Source organism: Simochromis diagramma, unplaced genomic scaffold, assembly GCF_900408965.1.
Source record: "Simochromis diagramma unplaced genomic scaffold, fSimDia1.1 OVJJ01000387.1, whole genome shotgun sequence".
NCBI classification, from domain to species: Eukaryota; Metazoa; Chordata; class Actinopteri; order Cichliformes; family Cichlidae; genus Simochromis; species Simochromis diagramma.
In genome coordinates, this window is record NW_024387152.1 from 8,736,804 (window position 1) to 8,756,790 (window position 19,987).

General features: G+C 39.5%; 1 protein-coding gene across 2 annotated transcripts in view; it reads left to right on the top strand.

The window, feature by feature from the left end:
• Window positions 1–19,987, top strand: part of soga1 (suppressor of glucose, autophagy associated 1) — an 84,017-nt gene that overhangs the window by 11,955 nt on the left and 52,075 nt on the right. For both annotated transcript variants that reach the window (XM_040048221.1, XM_040048222.1), the window contains exon 4: window positions 6,693–6,842. In XM_040048221.1, the coding sequence (XP_039904155.1) occupies window positions 6,693–6,842 (150 nt within the window). The remainder of the gene's footprint in view (window positions 1–6,692; window positions 6,843–19,987) is intronic.

Consider the following 19,987-nt stretch of genomic DNA (forward strand, 5'->3'; position numbering starts at 1 on the left):
AGGACTCATGCAAAATGATGCACTGATGCAACATTAGGCTTTTCGAAGCAATAGTGAAGATATCCACTTTGGATCACTGAAGGCCTAGAAATATAAATAACTATCCTTTTAGATTGTCGTTGAACTGAAATAGTTTTTGTCTTCCAGTCTGTAATTCAATTCAAATTCATATTCAAATTTCAAATGAATGACCTCATATTATCTTTAAACACTGGGACTGACTGAAGACTGGTCATTCCCTAGACAGCATGCCATCATGTTTACAATTATTAATAGCTGCTGTTTCCTGTTCTCACAGGATCAAATTTATGTTTATCCAGCTATTTCAAAAAAGCCAGCAATTTCCATTGAATATACTGCAGTTATTTGCGTGGCTTTTTATTGCATCATATTATGTGTCAAATAAAAAATCCGACTGTTTAATTACTGCATGCAAACATTCAAAATGGGTTACCTGAAATGAAATTACAAGCAAGCAGCGGTGTTTTAGATAGCTTTTCAAAAACACTCCTTGTTTATATGTGCTGCTACAAGCTTATTCAGCATTACTCTCCTCCAAGATAAACTGATGGGTTCAGCTTAACAGTAGGCGGTCAATAATTCTACATAGAGCCACTCTTTGTAAGCATATTTCAGAGCTCATTAAAAAAAACAATGCGCTCAACTCCAAGGCTGAGTGTTACAGGATTTACAGTTTCACTAGAGTCATCGCTCCCCGACATGAATCTGCAGCGATTTCTAAATTGGTAAATGGAAGGCTGAACCGCTGCAGAGTGCTGATGTAAATAAAACTACAGACTGAACAATTGTTACTGTCATATTTTTACATTAGCAGAAATGGTTATGTTCCTATTTGATTTGACAGCAGAATGGCTATAGCGCTGGAGTGGAGGCAGACAAAGCAGAGTGAAGTGGCATTCAGAAATGGAACTGTGGATCCCACACATGTTCAGCACTTAAAAATTCAAAGTTGGAAAACAATGGACAAAGCCAAAGTGGTTTAGTAACTGTGAGTGATTTCAAAGACCATCAGGACTGACTGAACCTGTCGGTCGCTATCTGAACCACGATATTAGCATGAGTCTTATTTTAATTTCTGTATGCTGTGAGGTAGAACAGCTGTAGATCCGAGGTCAGTACTCAGTCATGTTTTCTTGGAAATTAGGTGGTGTAACACATGTAAATCCTGTTTCTTAAAGAGCTACGTGTGCGGTGTAGCAGAGTACATTATCATCCATTCAGTTCAGGTGATTTCTTACCAGCTAGCATAAAATCAAGAATGAGCTTGCCTAGGGACCCTTTTCCGTTAAACTCTGGAATTTTAGTTAGAGTAGGTTTCAAGAAAATGTTTGGTGATAGGCTCATTGTAGCAATGTTGGAAAAGTTTTCTTTCAGCTGTTGAGCAATTCAAATATAGCATGCCAACCTGCTAGCACGTAAACTAAGGATTTTAGTGGAAGAAACAGATGAAGACATTTTGCTTAAGCTGTTATTTCTCATTGTCATTGCCAATAATGGCCTCCTTCACTTACATTAATGTCTTGTTCCAGTTCTGGTTAACAGCTACCAAATGCAAGCGCACCACTTTAAACCAACTCCAGATCTTTTAGTTGTTTAATTGATCAGGTAAAAATTAAAGCACTTGCCAGACAAGGGCTCAGTTAATTTTGTACCTCTAAACCAGGGGACTGGACATAGAAATTGCTGTAATCCCTAAACAGTTAATGCAATGCTTTAGCTAAGTCCCTGAATTAAAGCTAAAAGACTTATTTGTTTGATTTAAACGCAGTGGTGGTGTACAGAGACAAAATTACATAAAATGAAAACCTCAGACAATAAGAGATATGCGGTAGAGCACAGCAGGAAGCAGGACCCAGGACAGGCATGGGCTGTGATGCATCAGATTATCATAACCTGCACAATTCTCAGATTTTTTATTAATCCTTTATTTATCCAGGTAAAAAATCTCATTGAGATTAAAAATCTCATTTCCAAGAGAGACCTGGTGAAAAGTGGTGCAACCACACACACACACAACACACAGACTTTACATTACTGAGCTGGCATGTAAAAGATCATTTTGTTATCTGCACTGGGCATTTGCATTATCACAAGCAGTTCTGGGCTGCAGTGCATGAGTTAAAAAAAGAAACATATTGGATAAAAGAGTTTGTTCATGAGTTGAGGTAAAGACATAAATTATATTTTCTTTATCTGTAAATATATTTTTACAAGATTTCTGTAAATTATTAACTGATATATAATTTGTCATAATACCTTTTTTCACCCTTAACCAACACAGATAAGTACAGTATGCACATGCTCAACTTTTGCCTTAACATAAACCCACAGATAACCTGCGTATGTCTAAATTAGACTGATCTAATTTTTTTAAACCGCTCTTTCAAGAGGCGAGTGCCAAATATTTTTTTTTGTATGCTTTGTACCTCAGGATAAGAACAAGTGCATGCAAATACACACACGGCCACGTAAACACACACAAGCGGCTGCACATAAAACACCTCTGATAAGATCTACAGGGATAGAGTCGTTGTTAAAGAGAGATGTCCGTTATGGAAAGAAAGCAGCTGTGTGTGTGTTTGTGGAGAAACAAGACTCCAGTTGTTAAGCGCAATCAAACACAAATAACCGCACAGTGTGCATGAAAAAAAGAGTGATTGGGTGACTAACTGCCACTTGTAGAATGATGTGACTGTTTCCCCCCTGCGGCCTGATTTTCGCCCTTTTCTGTAGGTTTAATGCTTTTCTTCCACACCTCCCTGTCACACACTCGCTCCTTCATTCTCTAACACATGCACACATGTATACACACACACACACGCGCAGACACACATCTTCTCAGTCAGCTGACACCCTGACTGAATTCTAATTACATCCTATGGCTCTGTTGCTGGGTGAAAACCACAGCTTCAATGGTATTAAATTCCTTCACGTTTCCCTTTAACATAGAAGAACAGTGCAGCATTTACTGGGAGTCAAAAGGCTGACGAAGGAGTGTTAATGAAGGGGACAATATAGAAGTGAGGGTGGGAGGAGGAACAAAGGAAGGGGGAGATGGATAAGCCATAAATCTGTGTGTGTGCATAGTGAAAAACTTTTGGGCTTTGTGTTTTTTATATATTGTTTTTGCTCTAGCTTAGGGATATCAAGTTCTGGTAGCTCATGCCTCAGACTGTCCTTTAAGTATTTTTTTTCTTTCTTTTTTTTTTTTTTTTTTTTTTTACTGTGGGCTAATTTTACAAAACAGAGATTTCTGTGATAGACAAAACACATTTAATGTTTGTCTATTACTTAATTACATTGACGAAGTATGAAGGGCCATGGGAGAGGTTTGCATGGGTAGGAAAAGTTGTAAAACGTCTGAAAATAAAGTTAAAAGTCCAAGATTTTTGCCCTCCTTCACATTTTCCAAAGAAAGGGCAATTCTGGTCCCAGGCCTTATGTTTGACACCCCTACTCTAACTAATCAACTAATCAACTCTAAGTCTAACGGTCAAAAGTTGCTTACCACGGTATGGGTGTACAAATACAAGGACATGTTATATAGAAATATAGACGTACGCAATACTTTTGTTAACTCCCTTGAATTAAAGAGTTTGCATTTCAGTCACATCCTGATTGATTGTTGCAGCATTCATAATGATGATGTATAGAAGCAAAACTAGAAAAACTGTGTCAGTGTACAAATATTCCTGGATCCAGCTGTACAGTACATTACAGTTTACTAAATGTTCAATAGCTAACTGGTTAGCTTATATTGGTATATTTTTTTAACCAGCCCAACATGCAAGGTGACTGAAAATGAACAGATAGACAGACAGCAACAAAATAATATTTTCATGTTAATAACTTTTGTCTAAAATAAAGTCTCTTCATATAATAATAAGATGAGAGATGCCTGAATAAAGTTCAGAAATAAACTTAAAATAAAGACTTAAAATGAGTTGAATACCACTGGAACTATTAGAAACTACACACACACACACACACACACACACACACACACACACACACACACACATTTGAGCATGAATTGGAGCATGGTGGAGCTGCGAGAGCATTTGGATAGAGTGAGAGTGGGTAGTACAGAGGGGCATTGTGCATCCTGGCACCAATTCAAACTCATCCACAAAGACACAGACGTAAAAAAACACACATTCAGACGTACAATTACAAACTGTGTTCAAGAGAGTCGTTTCAAACAAGCAGCGAGACGCACTGTACCAGTGATGCTCAAACAGACACCTGATACACACACACACACACACACACACACTTACAAAGTGCACAAGCAGACAGTCCGTTACATGCAATTATAAACTCTAACAGGAGTATTGTTGAAACCACATAAATCCACTCTGACTAATAGTGGTTCCACTGGTGCTGCAGCTTCTATTCAGATATGCACTATTTACACTACAAACAAAAAAACACCTCTATTTTTTAAAACTCACACCTGCCTGTCTCACAGCTAAATATTAAATACAACGAGTTCATTGATAACAAATGATTGAAGCCTGCACCAGTTAACTGCTAAAATGAAAAGTGGTCAGTATAAACTGTTAAACCATTGGAGACAAAAACCCTCATCCCACTAGATTAAATCAGTATGGAGGTTAATGGGGTTTAAGTGCATTTTTGAACTACTGAGTGATGATTGAACAGATTTTCCCCCGAAACACTAGATGAAGTCTTTTACTTAGTTCCCAATGGGAACCATTAAAGTTTAATTTGATCAAATGTAATGCAGCCTCTTAAAATAAAAGCCCTCATATTTAGTTTGAATTGAGCAAAAAGCAATCAGTTTGAAGGTGAAATTGATATTTATTAAAGCAAATGACCCCTTTTCTCTGCACAAGCTCATTTTTTCTGTGTTTGTCTTCTTTAATAACCAGCGATGACTGATTGAATGCGATACAGCGATCTGTCCAGTGGAATAGTTTTTGCTCTTTTGTCGGGGCTTCGGCTCATTAGCCTCTGGTAATTTTCACTGCTAGATAATTGACAAACCTCTATACTGAAAGCCATAATTGGGATTTGACTACCTTTTATTTTTTGCAATTCTTCACAGTGTTTTGTGCGATATCATACTTTGTACAGACATTTTTTTATGAAAAAAATGCTAAAAAGTCTTGATTCGAGTGTTTGTGTGTTACTGCTGACACTGATAATTTTGGGGTTGTATATTTGATTTTTGCTGTCAGTTTATTCCCCTTTCTATCCTGATACAACAAACAAACCACAACACATGAATGTGAATGAATATGGGACAACAGAAAAACAGCCGGTGACATCAGTATATTTCACACTTTATTTTCAGACCTTTCGATATTTATCAAATACCAATCATCAGCTGATATATCACTGGGCCCCTATGCAAACTCTTAACTGGCTGTGTAAAGACTATGACGTGAATACTGAATACAGTGTTTCGGGATGATGTCGGTGTGTAATTTTGTGTATTGTTTCCCCAAAACACATTGAAGAACCAGTTTTGCATCGGTGTTGCAGATCAGGGCACTCTTTGTTTTTCAGACAGCAAAACGCTGCTTAATTCAGCTTCATGCCATGCAAGTTTGCAAACTAGACAAATTTATTTAACTCGCCTCATTTTAGAAGTTGTTCTGATTTTTAATACTGTAACAGCATAATAGCTTTACTAAAACCGCAATGCAGTTGTCACATGGGATTTAAAAAAATTTTTTCCCCCAGCTGCTGGTGTCGACTTTGGTGTCACTCTCTGACATTAGAAACTTTTAATGAATAACTGCCCTCAGGGCTTTGGTGGTGGGGGAGGCAGTCCGGGGAGGGGGGCACAATCAGACTTTCATGAGATCATTTTATGTATAAAAGATCAGTCCCTGCTAGGCTGCTATTAATTATCTTTTCTGGTATTATTATTGAAAAAAAAAGTCCCCTCATCATTGTCACCAAGTAGTGCCTGTATAAACTTCCTCCTGATGTACAATACACTCTTAAGTCTCAGCCCAAATAACATTTAACTGGTTCTTTTTTTTCTCCAGCACTATTTTAATAACATTTCTGATATTTGCATAGCCCAGATGTTCTATTTTACCTGAACAGAGATTAATAACATAATAAGTAACCTCCCTCAACCTTGGTGAACTTACAATCCGAGATAACAACACTCTGGGGTTCCTTTTGGAGAAAAATATGCATTTACACACACATTGCTTGAAACTACTCTTACCCTAGATGTCTGAATTAAATGGATATGACTTAGGTTTGCTACAGCTGAGAATATTTTAAGTACACACCACAGTATGATTATGTCTGTAACTTTAGTTCCTTGTTAGGTGTTTCCTAGGATCATGGATCATGCCCTAATAACTTGAACAACACATTATTCATGTTATGTGGATATTGTCATTAAACTGAAACGATCCGATGAAGACAATAAGGTCTTGAAGGAGTTTATGAATGGATCATTTTAGCATTTTAGCTAGGCAGCATAATGTTGTTATAATATCTGATAAAGCGAACAACCTGCAGGGTCCTAATATGTGTCTGTGTGCCCAAATACCTGATCGTGTAAAAGAAATTCTGAGGCAAACGGACTTTCATGTATGATATTTACTTAGGTATCATTGTGACGACTGACGCACTGAGCTAAACTTCCCAACCTCTACCCCTCCATCTTCCCCTCACAGGTGGCAAAGGACGTGTCCATCCGTCTCCACAGCCAGCTGGACAGTGTGGAGAAGAAGAGGAGTCGTCTTGAGCAGGAGAATGAGGAGCTGAGGGTCCGCCTGCAGGATCTGGAGGTCGCTAAACAGGTCCTGCAGCAGGAGATTGACAAGGTAGGATCAAAACTTTGCATCTGAGTCAGGAGAGGCCAAGCTGGGTAGTTGGCCGACTGAACAGGGCTGTTAGATAGCATTAGTTTTGCACCACTACTACTAAACTGTCAGCATATCAATGTTACTACTATTTATAGCTTTGCTGGTATGTGTTTGTCTAGGCTGGAGCATTTCAAACAATAATCACCATATAGCTGTTGTCTTTCCAGCAGAAGCCATGTACTGAGAAACCATTTAAAAAAGGTTTGCCAGTTGAAGTAGATTACAAGACTACAAGTTAAGATGTGTGTTTGTTTAGGTTCAGACTTGACTAGAAATTTCATTTAAACACTGAGGTTCAGGCAGATCCCTATTTAGCCTGTCGTGGATTTGGGACCTTTGAAGAAAACTGTTTACTGTGCTCAGTTTGTCTTGAAGCCTCCAGAGAGTCTGTTCTTTTCTGGTGTTCACTTCCTTTCTGCCACTCGGCTGCAACTCAAGGGACTTTTTTGTTATACTAAGTGTAGCCAATAAAAACTGTAATGAAAAGGAAGAATAGAAACTGATGTCAGGACTCGGTGAAGTGAAAATAAACATAACAGAGTTGATGTTGCTGCCTTTTTTTTTTAATGGGAAAAAAGTACGAGTAAGTGTATTTGCACATAGATTTGGTCTGAGAGAAGCGTAATGTGAGTGAAAAGCAGAAAATGAGGCTACAGTTCTGCATCCAATTCTTCCCTCTTTCTGCTTATTGTCTCTTTTGCCAATGTCTAATGGTCTGATGGTCACGGCCTTGGCTCAGGACCAGGTCCCTGATGTGGGTCGGGTTGGGATGGATGGCTGGGTTCCTGGCAGGGGATCTGGGTCTGTCTGCTCTGGTCTGGCTGGACTGTGTGTTCCCTTGGTACAATTGGTCGTTTGCTGTTTGTGGATTGAAGGAAGATGGCTGGGTTTCATCACCCTTCACCTGGCTGTCTTTCAGATGAAGTGTAGTGGTGCATCCACTACAGATGATATACACATACGTACATTCTGAATAGCTGCTTCTTGTCTATTATATACATTTCCCCTTGTTTTTTCTCAGCTCCTGGAGGTATCTTGTACTACTACTACAAGTTTGCAATATTGCACTATTTACCAGCCTCTGTTGAACTACCATTAAATACTACTATTAAACTGAAATGTGTGTAGCACTGTGAGATTTCATGCCACTGTACAGATGTCAAAAAATCTTAGTTGAACTTCTCTAAAAAAAAAAAAAAAAAAAAAAGGTTCAGTGCAACTCTGCCAGGTGAGGCTTCCACAAGTGGGGGGTGTTTAAAAATAGATGAACAGTTCTCAGTGAATTTCAAATAGCTTGCTTGCCATCCCCATCCCTAACATCCACAGTGATGGAGATGCAACACCCGAATATCTCAATGATTTGATTTATATTTCCAGCCCTCACCAATGGTTTGATTTAAAGACTGGGCTTCCTTTGCATGAGTCTGTGGAATAGATTTTTATATTGTAGCAGTTTTAATTGGTAAAAGTATTATTGGTTTGTTTAATATCCTGCAAATATGAGATTTTGTTTGAAATCTCATATTGCAGTTCGTGTTTTTCTTTACTGTACATTTTGAAGGCTTTTCCTTCAAAACACAGCAGCTCTCGAGTCATCTGAATAATGTAATGAGTCATAATGAAAAAATTCACAACCCTTTGTTTTCAGTTGTCAAAATGTCAGTTTTCCACAAAGCTTAATTGTTGGCCATTAGAAATGGATACAACCGGATGCTAATCTTGTTGCTATGAAATTTCTTCCCTTGGAGTTATAATTGTTATTTATACTGTCATTTTTTTAAGCACAGGCTTTAATGTTTTACTTTTTACAATTAAAAGATCCTGATAGTTCCTGGTATTTGGAAGAAAGCTTTCATCCATCTAAAGCAAAATAGCCCATTGGCTATTGTATTATGTCACCAATCATACACTAAAGCAGAGCTACAAAGTCTCACCAAGTGGAAAGTACCATGGTTATTTCTCACCTAGCACAGCAGGCTGTTGACTGACTGGATGCCTGATGTGCTATGAACTAACATGGTTTCATAAGCCTTGTTTTGGGACTGCTGTGCAGAGTCATGCTAACCCTTCAGTGAAGGGAGTTCTTCACATAGCTGATGTGATTCAGAGAGCTGTGTTTGTGTGCATGTTCATCCACAAAGGAATGTCTCACTCATCTGTGTTTCACCTTCCACTGCACAGTACAAACACAAGAATTCAAGTACATCACAGAAAAGAGAGCGATAAGAGCGGCCGCCTTTCAGAGAGTGATAAAATATACACAGATATGCACAAAAGAATTATACGGTGAAGATAAACACACTGGACAGAAAGGGATTTAAGCACACAGACAGGAGTGCATGCAGTCAGTAAAGGCCTTGGTATTTCACAGCTGTAAATGAAGTTTGTGAATTATTGATTGTGTGGTGACTGCAGCCCACGGTCTGCACTGATATCGATATTCTTTAAAAAGAAGAGCTGTGCGGTGCACTGGCTAGACCTTTACTGTGCTGCTGCTGCTGCTGCAGGCCATCAATACCAAACTGGAAACAGGAGGATTAGTTTCTGTAGAGTAACAGTTTTAATGATTTAGCTACATAAACAGAAGTAATGTCAATTAGAAGCAGACAAACATGTAATTTGATTGTTACATCTCGTTTTAATTGTCAATATTCTTTTTTAGTTTTTGCTTTATATGTATCATGTGTTGCTATAAATGGTAAAAACTATACATTAGAGGTTGGACTTATAGGTAGGTTTCTGTATGCGCATGTTTTTGTATTATATTAATATAATAAAAACACATTTTTAGCAATCATTGTCAATATGCTTATAGGCTGCTATCATTTTTTAGTTTGCCAGTTGCAGAGCGGAAAACAATGACAGAAACAAGCACCGCTGTTGCATGTGTGCTTTATATTATCATTGCCAAATCTTCTCTTATATGCTTGTCTTTGGCAGTTGTGTGTTAGCCTTAGGTACATTCACATTATTAGTTGCAGTATTTTACTTATATGTTTGTAACATATTAATTTCACTGACCGCAAATGATGCCTCTTTTATGACATACTTAATACTTAATCACAGCAGGTTTGGATGGTGCACTAGTGTTATTATGTTAGCCTTCTCCATTTGGTAACTTGAAGGTCAAGATCTGCCATATTTTAGAAAACTATGTCAATTTTGATATAGGAAGCAATGTCATTTATGCATAGATATAGACTTCATTAATCCCACACTGAAGAATTCCAGATTATAATTTATTTTATTTATAAAGAGTGACAAATTTCTCAAACCCTTTGGTCCAAACCTCCAAATGTCAATTTGGGTTGAAAAGGCCACATCATAATATTTCCATCACTTTCATAATTACATACCGATTTCCCCCAAATCTGTTACGCATAGTTTATTATTATTATTATTTATTTACTATGTTGTGCCCAAATCTGCTCAGCTCAGATGATTGTTGTGTTTGCAGGCTTTCCCAGTAGGGAAGTTTGCAGAGTGCTCTCTGGTGTAAAAATCAAGACTGAAATGAAAACTCACGGTATAAAGTGCCTTGAGACAACTGTTGTTATGATTTGGTTGCATATAAATAAACATGAAGTAAACCGAATTTAAAAAATCCTTTGAAGGGTCGGGTCCAGAAGGGCGCCCAGTGTAAAAACTGGAGCTAAAGCTAATATGCGGATGCATCCATTGTAAATGTAGGAATGGCTGATAGTTAATTATCAGCTGTTATAAATATCAATACTAATAGATCGGAAAATAGATAATATTGGTTGAAATTATATTAAATCAGTTGCCTCTCTTCTACGGCTGTATACGCACTGTTAGACAAACACGCATAAAACACAATTAATTTAGTCAAACAAGCAGAAGGGCAATGTTTTCTCTCATTCATTTTCTCCACCCTTGTTTTCCTTTACCCTCATCCCTCTCTCACAGCCCGGCTCTCCCTTCCCCTCCTCCATTGCACCTCTGCTCTCCTCCTGCATCTCCCCATTTGTTATCACCTTCTATTCTTCCTGCCTCCCTCCCTTCCTCCTCTCCTGCTGCTCCCATAGAGACGCAGAGGAATGCTGATGCGGGGATTTCTTTTTCCATCTCTCTCCTCTCTCCCTTAAAATCTCTCCTCTGTCCATCTCCTCCTGCTCCTCCTACTCAAGCCAGTCCGCCCCCTCTCCCTCCTTCATACCAAAGCCCTCACTCCCTCGCTCACTCATACCTCGCCTTTTTTGTCTCGTTTCCTCCCCTCCTCTGCTGCTGCCATCTTCCCTTCCCTCTCCAAAACACATCGATCCACTCCAGCTGCTTGACCTTTGACAGAGGCAAGGTCGGATGTGATGAAGGGAGGAGTGGGTTAGAGTTATCGGATGTTAGGGAAGGATTGATTGAAGGAATGGAAGAAAGAAAAAAATCATGGTTAGAAAGACAATAAAGCTGAGGTTGCAAGAGACTCTGTCTTTTGAATACAAGCCAGCCTGTCATTCAACCAGAGACCTTCTTTCATTTTACTTTCCTTCACATTTTATTTACGTCTTCTTTGTAACAATCAACAGAACAAGCAGCTCTTGTTTCTGGTTAATACCATTTATGCTGTCTGGATGTTGTCGTTCAGTGAGCCACTGTATTCACTGTAAATAGGTACTATCATTATAATAACACCAATTTACTGAATTTTAGTGAGTTTCTGTTTCGCTTAGTGAAGGGCAAAGGTGAGACGGATGAGAAGAAATAAAAGGACACTGACCTTGTAATGCAGATATCAGCAGATCAACTTCTGATACTGCCTGGAAGTATTTTGCAGTAACAGCATATCTGTCTGTTGGTTTAGGCGAAGGCATAAATCTAAAGTTTTGCCACCCTGGATAATACTCAGTTCTTTATTGGCTCTTTTTTTGATAAGGAATGTATCCATGTTGCAGTGCTGCTGTGCTCCTAGCACCAATCCAGAGCTGTCTTTGTTCACAGAGTGCAATACAAGCTGACCAAAAGAACACAGAAGCTCCCTTTCCAGCCATGGCCACTCTGCCCCAAGCTGCTTAAACACAAAGGAGCAACATAGAGCTGAAGGTGAAAGATGAAGAGGTAGACAGACGGAAGGGAGGTGAAACTGGGGGATACAAACAGCATAGTTCGTTTGTTGGTTGGTTGGCTGAACCTGTATATTGGAAGAAAAGAAGAAGACATAAAACAAAGAAATTATGGAAAGGAGGATAAAGAAGAAGAAATTAGGGCAAAAAATACTGACAGAAAGAGGAAAAAGGAGATGATGAGGAGGGGGAATATACCGTGTGGGTGGGGTCTTGTAAGGAGGGCTGGCAGTGGAGGAGATAACAACCTTAATTGGAAAAAAAATCCTCAGTGACTGGAGGGTGAAGAGAGAAATGTGGCATGTCATTTCTCTTTCTGGTGCTTGTTTTTATTCATTGTGCATTTCTCTCTCTCTTTCTTTCTGTAATTGTTTCTTCCTCAGATTTACCCACACACACCATTACCTCTCTGCATGGGTTTAAATCCCATGTTTCCCTTGAAGGTCATTCAGCAGGGATCATACTCCCTTTCTGTGAGAGTGTGTGTGTGTGTGTGTCTGCATATGTGCATATGAGGGTTCAGAACCTAGTTGATGATGGTTAGGGGACTTCTGTGTATATGGGGACCTACACATTTATATAGTTGATATGTTTTCTGTCTGGCTTTATGAAGGAGAAGCAGAGTGGTAAGTACTTCTAATCACAGCCTGTATGTTTCAGTCCTGCAGGGCTGTTTCCTTTTTGTTACTTTTAAATGCCCCTCTCCACTCACTCTCTCTAATTCCCCACTTACTGCTGAAGGAAACTGTTCCCTGTTATTCCTGTCTTTCAGGAAGTGCTGCCTATTGTTTGCAGCAAGTTGAGGGATGTGGGGCAGGGGTAGCCAGATACTTTGGAGTGAGCTTTTGTGCCTGTATGTGAGTCGACGTGTTACTGGGGATGTATTTGTGTCAATACCGGCTTAATATCTTAAATTTTAGTGTTTTGTCTGAAGATAACCTGAAACACTTGTGGAAACAGTGAAGCACCCAGCAGCACTATATTAATAACACATGTTAGTCATTTTTTAAAATGTATTTATTTACTTTTCCATACCAAACAAGTCACGACACTCCATGTCAGGCCAACAGTGAAAGCTGTGTGTTGTCTTCAGGGACACAAGTGTTGTTAAATGGGTCAGAGCATCAAAGTGGTCCACATTTGAACTTATCTGGGTCAGAGTGATTGATTAAGGTGAAGATAGGCTTAGTCGAACTGAGAGAAAAATCAGTCACATAACCCCACTTCACACCTGAAACAGGGTAGTGTGTGTATATGTGTGTGTGTACATGTTTAGACATCTTCGTGAGGACAGAAAATTGGCATACTGCTATATTTATGGGGACCAACAGTCACTTATGGAGACAAAGTTCCTGTCCCCATTAGTTTGAAGGCATTTTTGAGGCTCAAAATGTGGTTTTAGTGTCAGGTTTACAATTAGGTTATGGTTATGGTTAGGCTAAGGGTCAGGGTTAGGCATTCATTTTTGATGGTCAGGGTTAGGGTAAGCGGCTAGGGAAAGCATTATGTCAATGAGATGTCCTCACTAAGATATGAAAACGAGCATGTGTATGTGACTTAAGGAAGACAATGAGATGAAGAAACGTTTTGGTGAACACTTTCAAAAAAAGAGTAAAATGATAGGCGATGACAGCCTTTCTGTGAGTGAGGAAACCTGTTTACAGTGTGTCAGGATGCTGCACGGCGTAACTGAGTTAGAGCATAACACAAGACTAGAGCGACATAAAGAGAAGCGGAGAGACTGAAAGTAAAAGGGAAGAGAGAGGAAGAGAATCAAAGTTCAGAGGAGTGACTGGTGAGAGAATGAGGCATGGAAAGAGATAAAGGGAACAAAAGAGGGAATGGATTTAGATTGTGAATGGCAGATAAGACTGCTGTTTAAAAATGCGAACAAAAGCGAGTGATATCGTGAGAGAAGAAGAGAGGAAAAGTGGGACAGGGGAGACAACATAAAACATATTAAAAAAACATATAAAAAACAAAATCACTGCAGTCCAGGCACATGGGTTCAGGTGGCGTCAAACCCGTATATGAAATAATCTTCCACCATTCCGACTTCGCCTTGCACTTTCCATTATGGCAGGTGGTGCTTATGTACGGAAGTATTGCATAATTTTTATAACTGTAACTATACTGTACTGGACAAAAATGTGCTCTGTGAGGGCGTAAAGACCTTTTGTGCTACATGTTAAGAAATATCATCAAGGTGTTGATGTGCATAAGAATGGGTTGGATGAAATTAACATCGGGCTGGTGGATACTCAGAAAACACAACGCCTCTGGCCGTCACAGCTATTGGTGGGAAGAAGGCATAAAAAATGGATAAAAAGAGAAAGGAAGAGGAGACGAGGAAAGATAGGAGGGGGAATTTTGCCAGAAGGGTTTCTAGGTCGATGGGAACTTCAGTGGTACCAGTGGGACAGACAGAAGTCACACGCACAAATACACACAAACACACATACACAGAGAAAGAGAGTGATACATTTGTACTCATTTGCACATACGCACACACATATACGTGTACTAGAATATAGAAAAATAGGAGAGCTGAATGTTCTCTGGGAACTCAAAGCCCTTATAGGCACACACACACACACACACACACACACACACACACACACACACACACAGAAAGAACGAGAGAGCAGTACAAGGGCGAACAAAGAGTAATGGCCTGAATCACCGCTTCTCCCTGTATATCACACAGACATCCACAGCTGGGCGCTCCATACTGACTGAGGGATGAACACTTACACTGTGTTGTTTAAAGTTACTGACAGAATTATAGTAGTGCTAAAGGACTTCGCTAATTACATAATGCAGATAGGGTTTTTGCTCAACTATCAAGAATCATTATTATTATTATTATTATTATTATTATTATTATTATTAAAGCAACTTCTGTGTAAAACTGTGTGTTTCAGCATGCAGATTACACTGGATTACAAGGTGTTACTCATGGTGGAGAATAATGTGACTGTAGGTCTCTTAAAAGCATTAGTTATCATAACCAGGAACCAGCACGTGCTTTGAAATGTTTGAAAAATCTCCCATTGTTTAACAGCCAAACGCTTTATAACTGCACGGCCTGTCATCATCCCCCAACATCATCCAATCAATTTCAGATTAACTTTTTTGACAGTATCTCACTCGCTCGGGGGGGAGATCAGAGCTAACATGACTTCTCTTCGCTTTGACGCTTTTATAAACCGATGATTAGCATTGTGTTCATCTCCGCCTGCGTGCTCCACCCCTTCTTTAGTGCCAATATTTGTGTTGCATTTTTCAACAGTGGAGCATCTTTTAGGGGCCCGTAGGGGGTGCAGAGGTAATTTCATGCCTCAGTAGATGTAACATGAGTCTGTCTGAAGATACCCCTGCGCACTGAAGGGCAGAGAGCTGGTCGAGTCACGGATTGAGACGCTGGGAGATGACTGGGGAGCAATAACAGTGTAAACACTCAAGAGGGAAGGGGAAGAACAGAGGACTGGAGGGCAGAACGAAGGAGGGAGAGAGGGTGGATAAATGTCAGGACAAAAGAGGGAGGGGATGAATTTGTAGCTCCCGTTCACTGAGAGAAACCCCACAGGGGGCTCAAGCTGGAGGAGAACACCACAAACAGGCCAGTAATGCTTAAAGCGCATTTACATAGTTTTAGAATCCTAGATGATGTCTTCATAGTTCTCGTTTTGTTCAAAAATTTCACTTTGAGTCGGTTATTTAACTTAAATTAATAGATTGACAGAATAGTTGTACTGATAGCCTGGCAGCTGTTCTCCGCTCAGCAGTGAGAGAAGAAACAAAGAACGGGAAAAAGGAGTCAGGAAAAGGCTGTTTTCTGACCTGCATTTCAGATCGGCTGAGTGCCTTTAAAAGCTGTTGTAAAATATCAGATAAGTGCTCACCTTTGACTTCAGGACACCTTTTTTCGAGTGCTAATGCATCACCAGAAAATGACCGCTGCATCACCTCATTCAGATGTATTCTGTACCTCTTCCAAACGTTACCAAAAGTTACAAAAGCAAAACAAAAAAAAAAGTTTTGCAAAATGATCAAACCTTCAGGAACCACAAAGACGAGCAAAATCGTCATCCGTGAAAAAACACCAATATTGATGGTAGTATTTGACTCACGCTGCTGGTTTATAGTCAGTAAGGACACGAGCAACTACAGCTCAAATATTAGAAAATGTCAAATATAATTATTATTATATTTTTCAGCAGAAGGTAAGTAGTTGAATGTTTCCCTGAGAGCAGCAGATGGTCACACTATTAAGAACAACAACTCTGTAAATATCAGAAGGTTAAATATCACCGTCACTCGCATAGAACAGCACTATTCATCTACTCAAACACTGTCACAGTAGAACCTATTTTATTACATATGCACATATTGATACTGGGCCTATGCTAACTGTGCTTTGGAAGTTCAAACAAATGCAGAAAACCCCAAAGTATCAAATGAAACACCTTTAAAGCCAATGTAGCTGTGCTGTCTCTCATGCTTTGGTATCATTTATGTTCTATTTCATTTAAATCTAGTTTTCCTCGCTTTTTCCTAACCCTCTAAAGTCTAAACCATGTGTGCTAACCCTAAGCCTAATCCCACACGCACTTTGGGATAGCAGCACCAAATTGTGCTTTGCAATGTCAAACTAAAACAAATACCCGAATCCCAAATATCGACTGAGAGGATCTAAAATATAACACTAAATGTGATCCTTGTCATAAAACACCTAAACAGCTTATGTGTTATTCGGAGTAAGATATATACACAAGACAAACAACATAAGCACGGGTATTTTGCTGGATTTAGTCTGTTTTTGTCGTGTAGGACTGTCAATAAATCCATATAACTGCACTGTTAGGATTACAAACCGGAACATAGTTTGGAGTCTGCACTTTCGACACACAGTGAAGCCGAGACTCAGCGAGGCTGCGTCTTGCTGCTTTGTCGTCTTAAATTGGTCACGTAATTTGGACTCCAAAGGGTTAGATTATGTCCAACATTTGGATATTTTCAGAAAGAATGAATGTTTTTTTACATATAAAAGTGGCCAAATTCCTGCTTAAATACTAAGAAACAGTTCAGGAATTCACCTTACATTTGTCTGTATGACATGTGGTTTATTATTTGGCCCCTATAACTGAAGAACAGTATGTAATAGTTAATGCGCTCATCTGTATGTATACGAAGGAAAAGCCAAATGAAATGAGGTGGGAGGTGAGACTGGAAGAATGAATAGGAAATAGCCTGCAGACAGCACACTGTACACAGACAGGACAAAGAATAGAGCAGGTGGATGATGGAGGGGAGGAGGGATGCTGCCTGTCTCGAACCCATTAAAAGGTTTCAAGCTGCTAAAGGCTGACTGGAGTGCAGATTATCTCACCTGTAGGGACGAACTGGGGTTGGCTGAAGAGGCTTCGCTCTGGTCTCTGGGGAGGACCATTGTATCTGGAAATGCAACACATTCACACCAACACACGCACACAAAGCAGGGTTTACTTGCTGTGTGTGCATTCTGTTGCGGTCGTATTTGTGTAGTGTTAGTGTGATGATTTATTGATTGTCTCATATAGGGGCTATATAGATCCAACGTTTCCCCCTGTGATTTCATTGTGCACTCTACTTTCCCATAAGTGCGAGTGTTTCCAACCACCTTTTTTAAATTTATGTAGAAGTCTACTTTTGGGAGTGTTAGCCGTCTAAATGTGCATCGCATTAGACTGATGCCGAGCAGCTCTCAGTTCATGAATTACACATAAATTATGTGTCCTGATGTCAGTGGTAATTTGCTCAGCAGTGCGTTATGCTGCTACCGAACGCCGACTCTGCCGTCTGAGTACAGTTATAGGATGACTAAAGAAGCTGAAGGCGTGTGTATGCATGAATCTATATCTGGTAGAGTTGTGAGTTTGGGATTTTGCTTCTAATTAAATGCCAAGTGTTGATTATTTTCACCTAACGGGACCATTTTCACACATTTGGTGTGTAAGATGTGTTGACACGTTGCATGCGGAAAAGTACAGGTTGCTGAAGGCTCTTTAGCTTCCTATTGTGCATAATGATCGCTATCACACCATCATAGTTACTGGGAAACACATGAAGGGACAAACAGTGTAATATAAAATGAGTGAAAGTGCACAGACAAGCTGTTCGAGGCCAACGGCATGCCACTCTCACAACCACTGTCTAAACTGTCTTAGTTTAGGATATTGACAACCGGTGTACCACATCCTCACCTCAGTGTGTAGATCTAATCTTTCACTGGAACAAAAGCAAAAATAGATAGTGGGATGTTTGCATGATTTACACCAATCCAGAATTTCTTTCCAAGGTTTTTCAGTCAGGAGTAAATCGGTTCACTTGGCAGGAAGTTAAAAGGTCTGGAACTGTAAGAGCAGTATAAACTTTACCTGGAAATGTTACAAAGTTGCCACATCCTAAAAGGCCGGATTATTTTTCACATTGCGTGTTTGTTCAATTTTTTTCTCTGTCAGGAAATGGATTAGACACAAAACCCGATTTCTCTGTGACATTTCAGAATTTTTCCAGCGTCACAGGAATAAAAACCTCTTTGAATGGCTGTTAATCTGCTCCACAGACCGTGCTGCAGCTTCAGCCTGTCTGTGGTTTTGCTGCTGGGATCTCAGTGTTCAGTAGATAAACTGGCTGGAGGTAGGCTAACTTGAGCAGAGCCAAATCGATAAAGGCATTTAAATTTTTAAAAGGGTAGAGTACCTTAAAATTTAATGGCATCACCCTTTGCTAAGTGAAAGACTGTGGTTTCTGATGAGCTCCTCTGTGGAAGAAGAACCAAAACACCCGATACGCTAGATTTCTTGTTCGGTAGTGCTGCAGCATGATCGTAGCTGAAGTCCAGTCGATATCCAGTCATAGTGAGGTTATTAATAATTACACTGTGTGGCTCACAGAATGATTTTTAAAGCCCCTGTTTAAAAATAAATAAAAACAGATTGTGGTGATTTTCAAATAACTCAAATACTTCATGTAATTCATAATATTACAGACAACAGAATCTTAATATTAAAACTGAGGAGTGTGTAATACTGTGATAGATTACTTCATCACTTTGTAAGGATTTGATGACCGAGCAGACCAGTCGCTGTAGCTTGAAACCCAAAAAAGTTATCGTGTTCTTCGAGTTTAGTCACTCAATACTGAAATCCAGTATTTAAGGCTGACACAGATTTGAAAAAAAAGATGAATGCTGTTTATTGAATAATGTCAGTACATCTAGACTGATATTAAGAAACTACAATAAGTTCGTATTGACCAAGATATTGGCCTGGTTTATTTATTTGTCTCGTTCCAAATAGTAGCAATGGGAAATTTTCCTAAATGCAACTGAGATCAAGAACAAGAAGTCAAGAAAATGTATATTTGTATTTACTTTTGGGGGCATTTTTCACCTTTATCAGAGTGGGAGTAGTTAAAAGTAGGAATGAAAAGAAGGGGGCTGCTGCTGTGTGCCATACGATCGTCTGCTTGATCAGTGAACTAAACTGCCCATATATTTCATTTTTGTATCTTTATTGGTGTGGTCATCCATCTCTGCTGGTCTTTTAATGCACGGGTGATCCGTCCAGGGTATACCTCAGCGTTCACCCATTGACAACTGCAGACTGCAGCCACTCTAAGCTAGACAAGCAGCTCGGAAAATGGAGAAATTGAATGTTTTGTATTAGCAGATGGCCCTCCAAGGGCCATGAATGAACAAAGACGGAACAAAAGCTCCAGTTTAAACCTTTTCGGCAGAAATCCACAGGCTTCTCAGTCCTACCCCCAGCGTTTGATTGACAGCTGGGGAATGCGGCGCAGAAACAAATGACAGACACGCAATAACCAAAACAAACATGGATTATGTAAAAATGTAGTAAAATGAGTCTGAGGTTTTCTTAGCTGCAAGGATGTGGCTCAAGATACAGTGTTTAAAGTGTTTATTGCCTGGGGCTGAGAGGTCCGTATAGTATCTATTGTATGATGAATGTGGAGGTTTGGTGC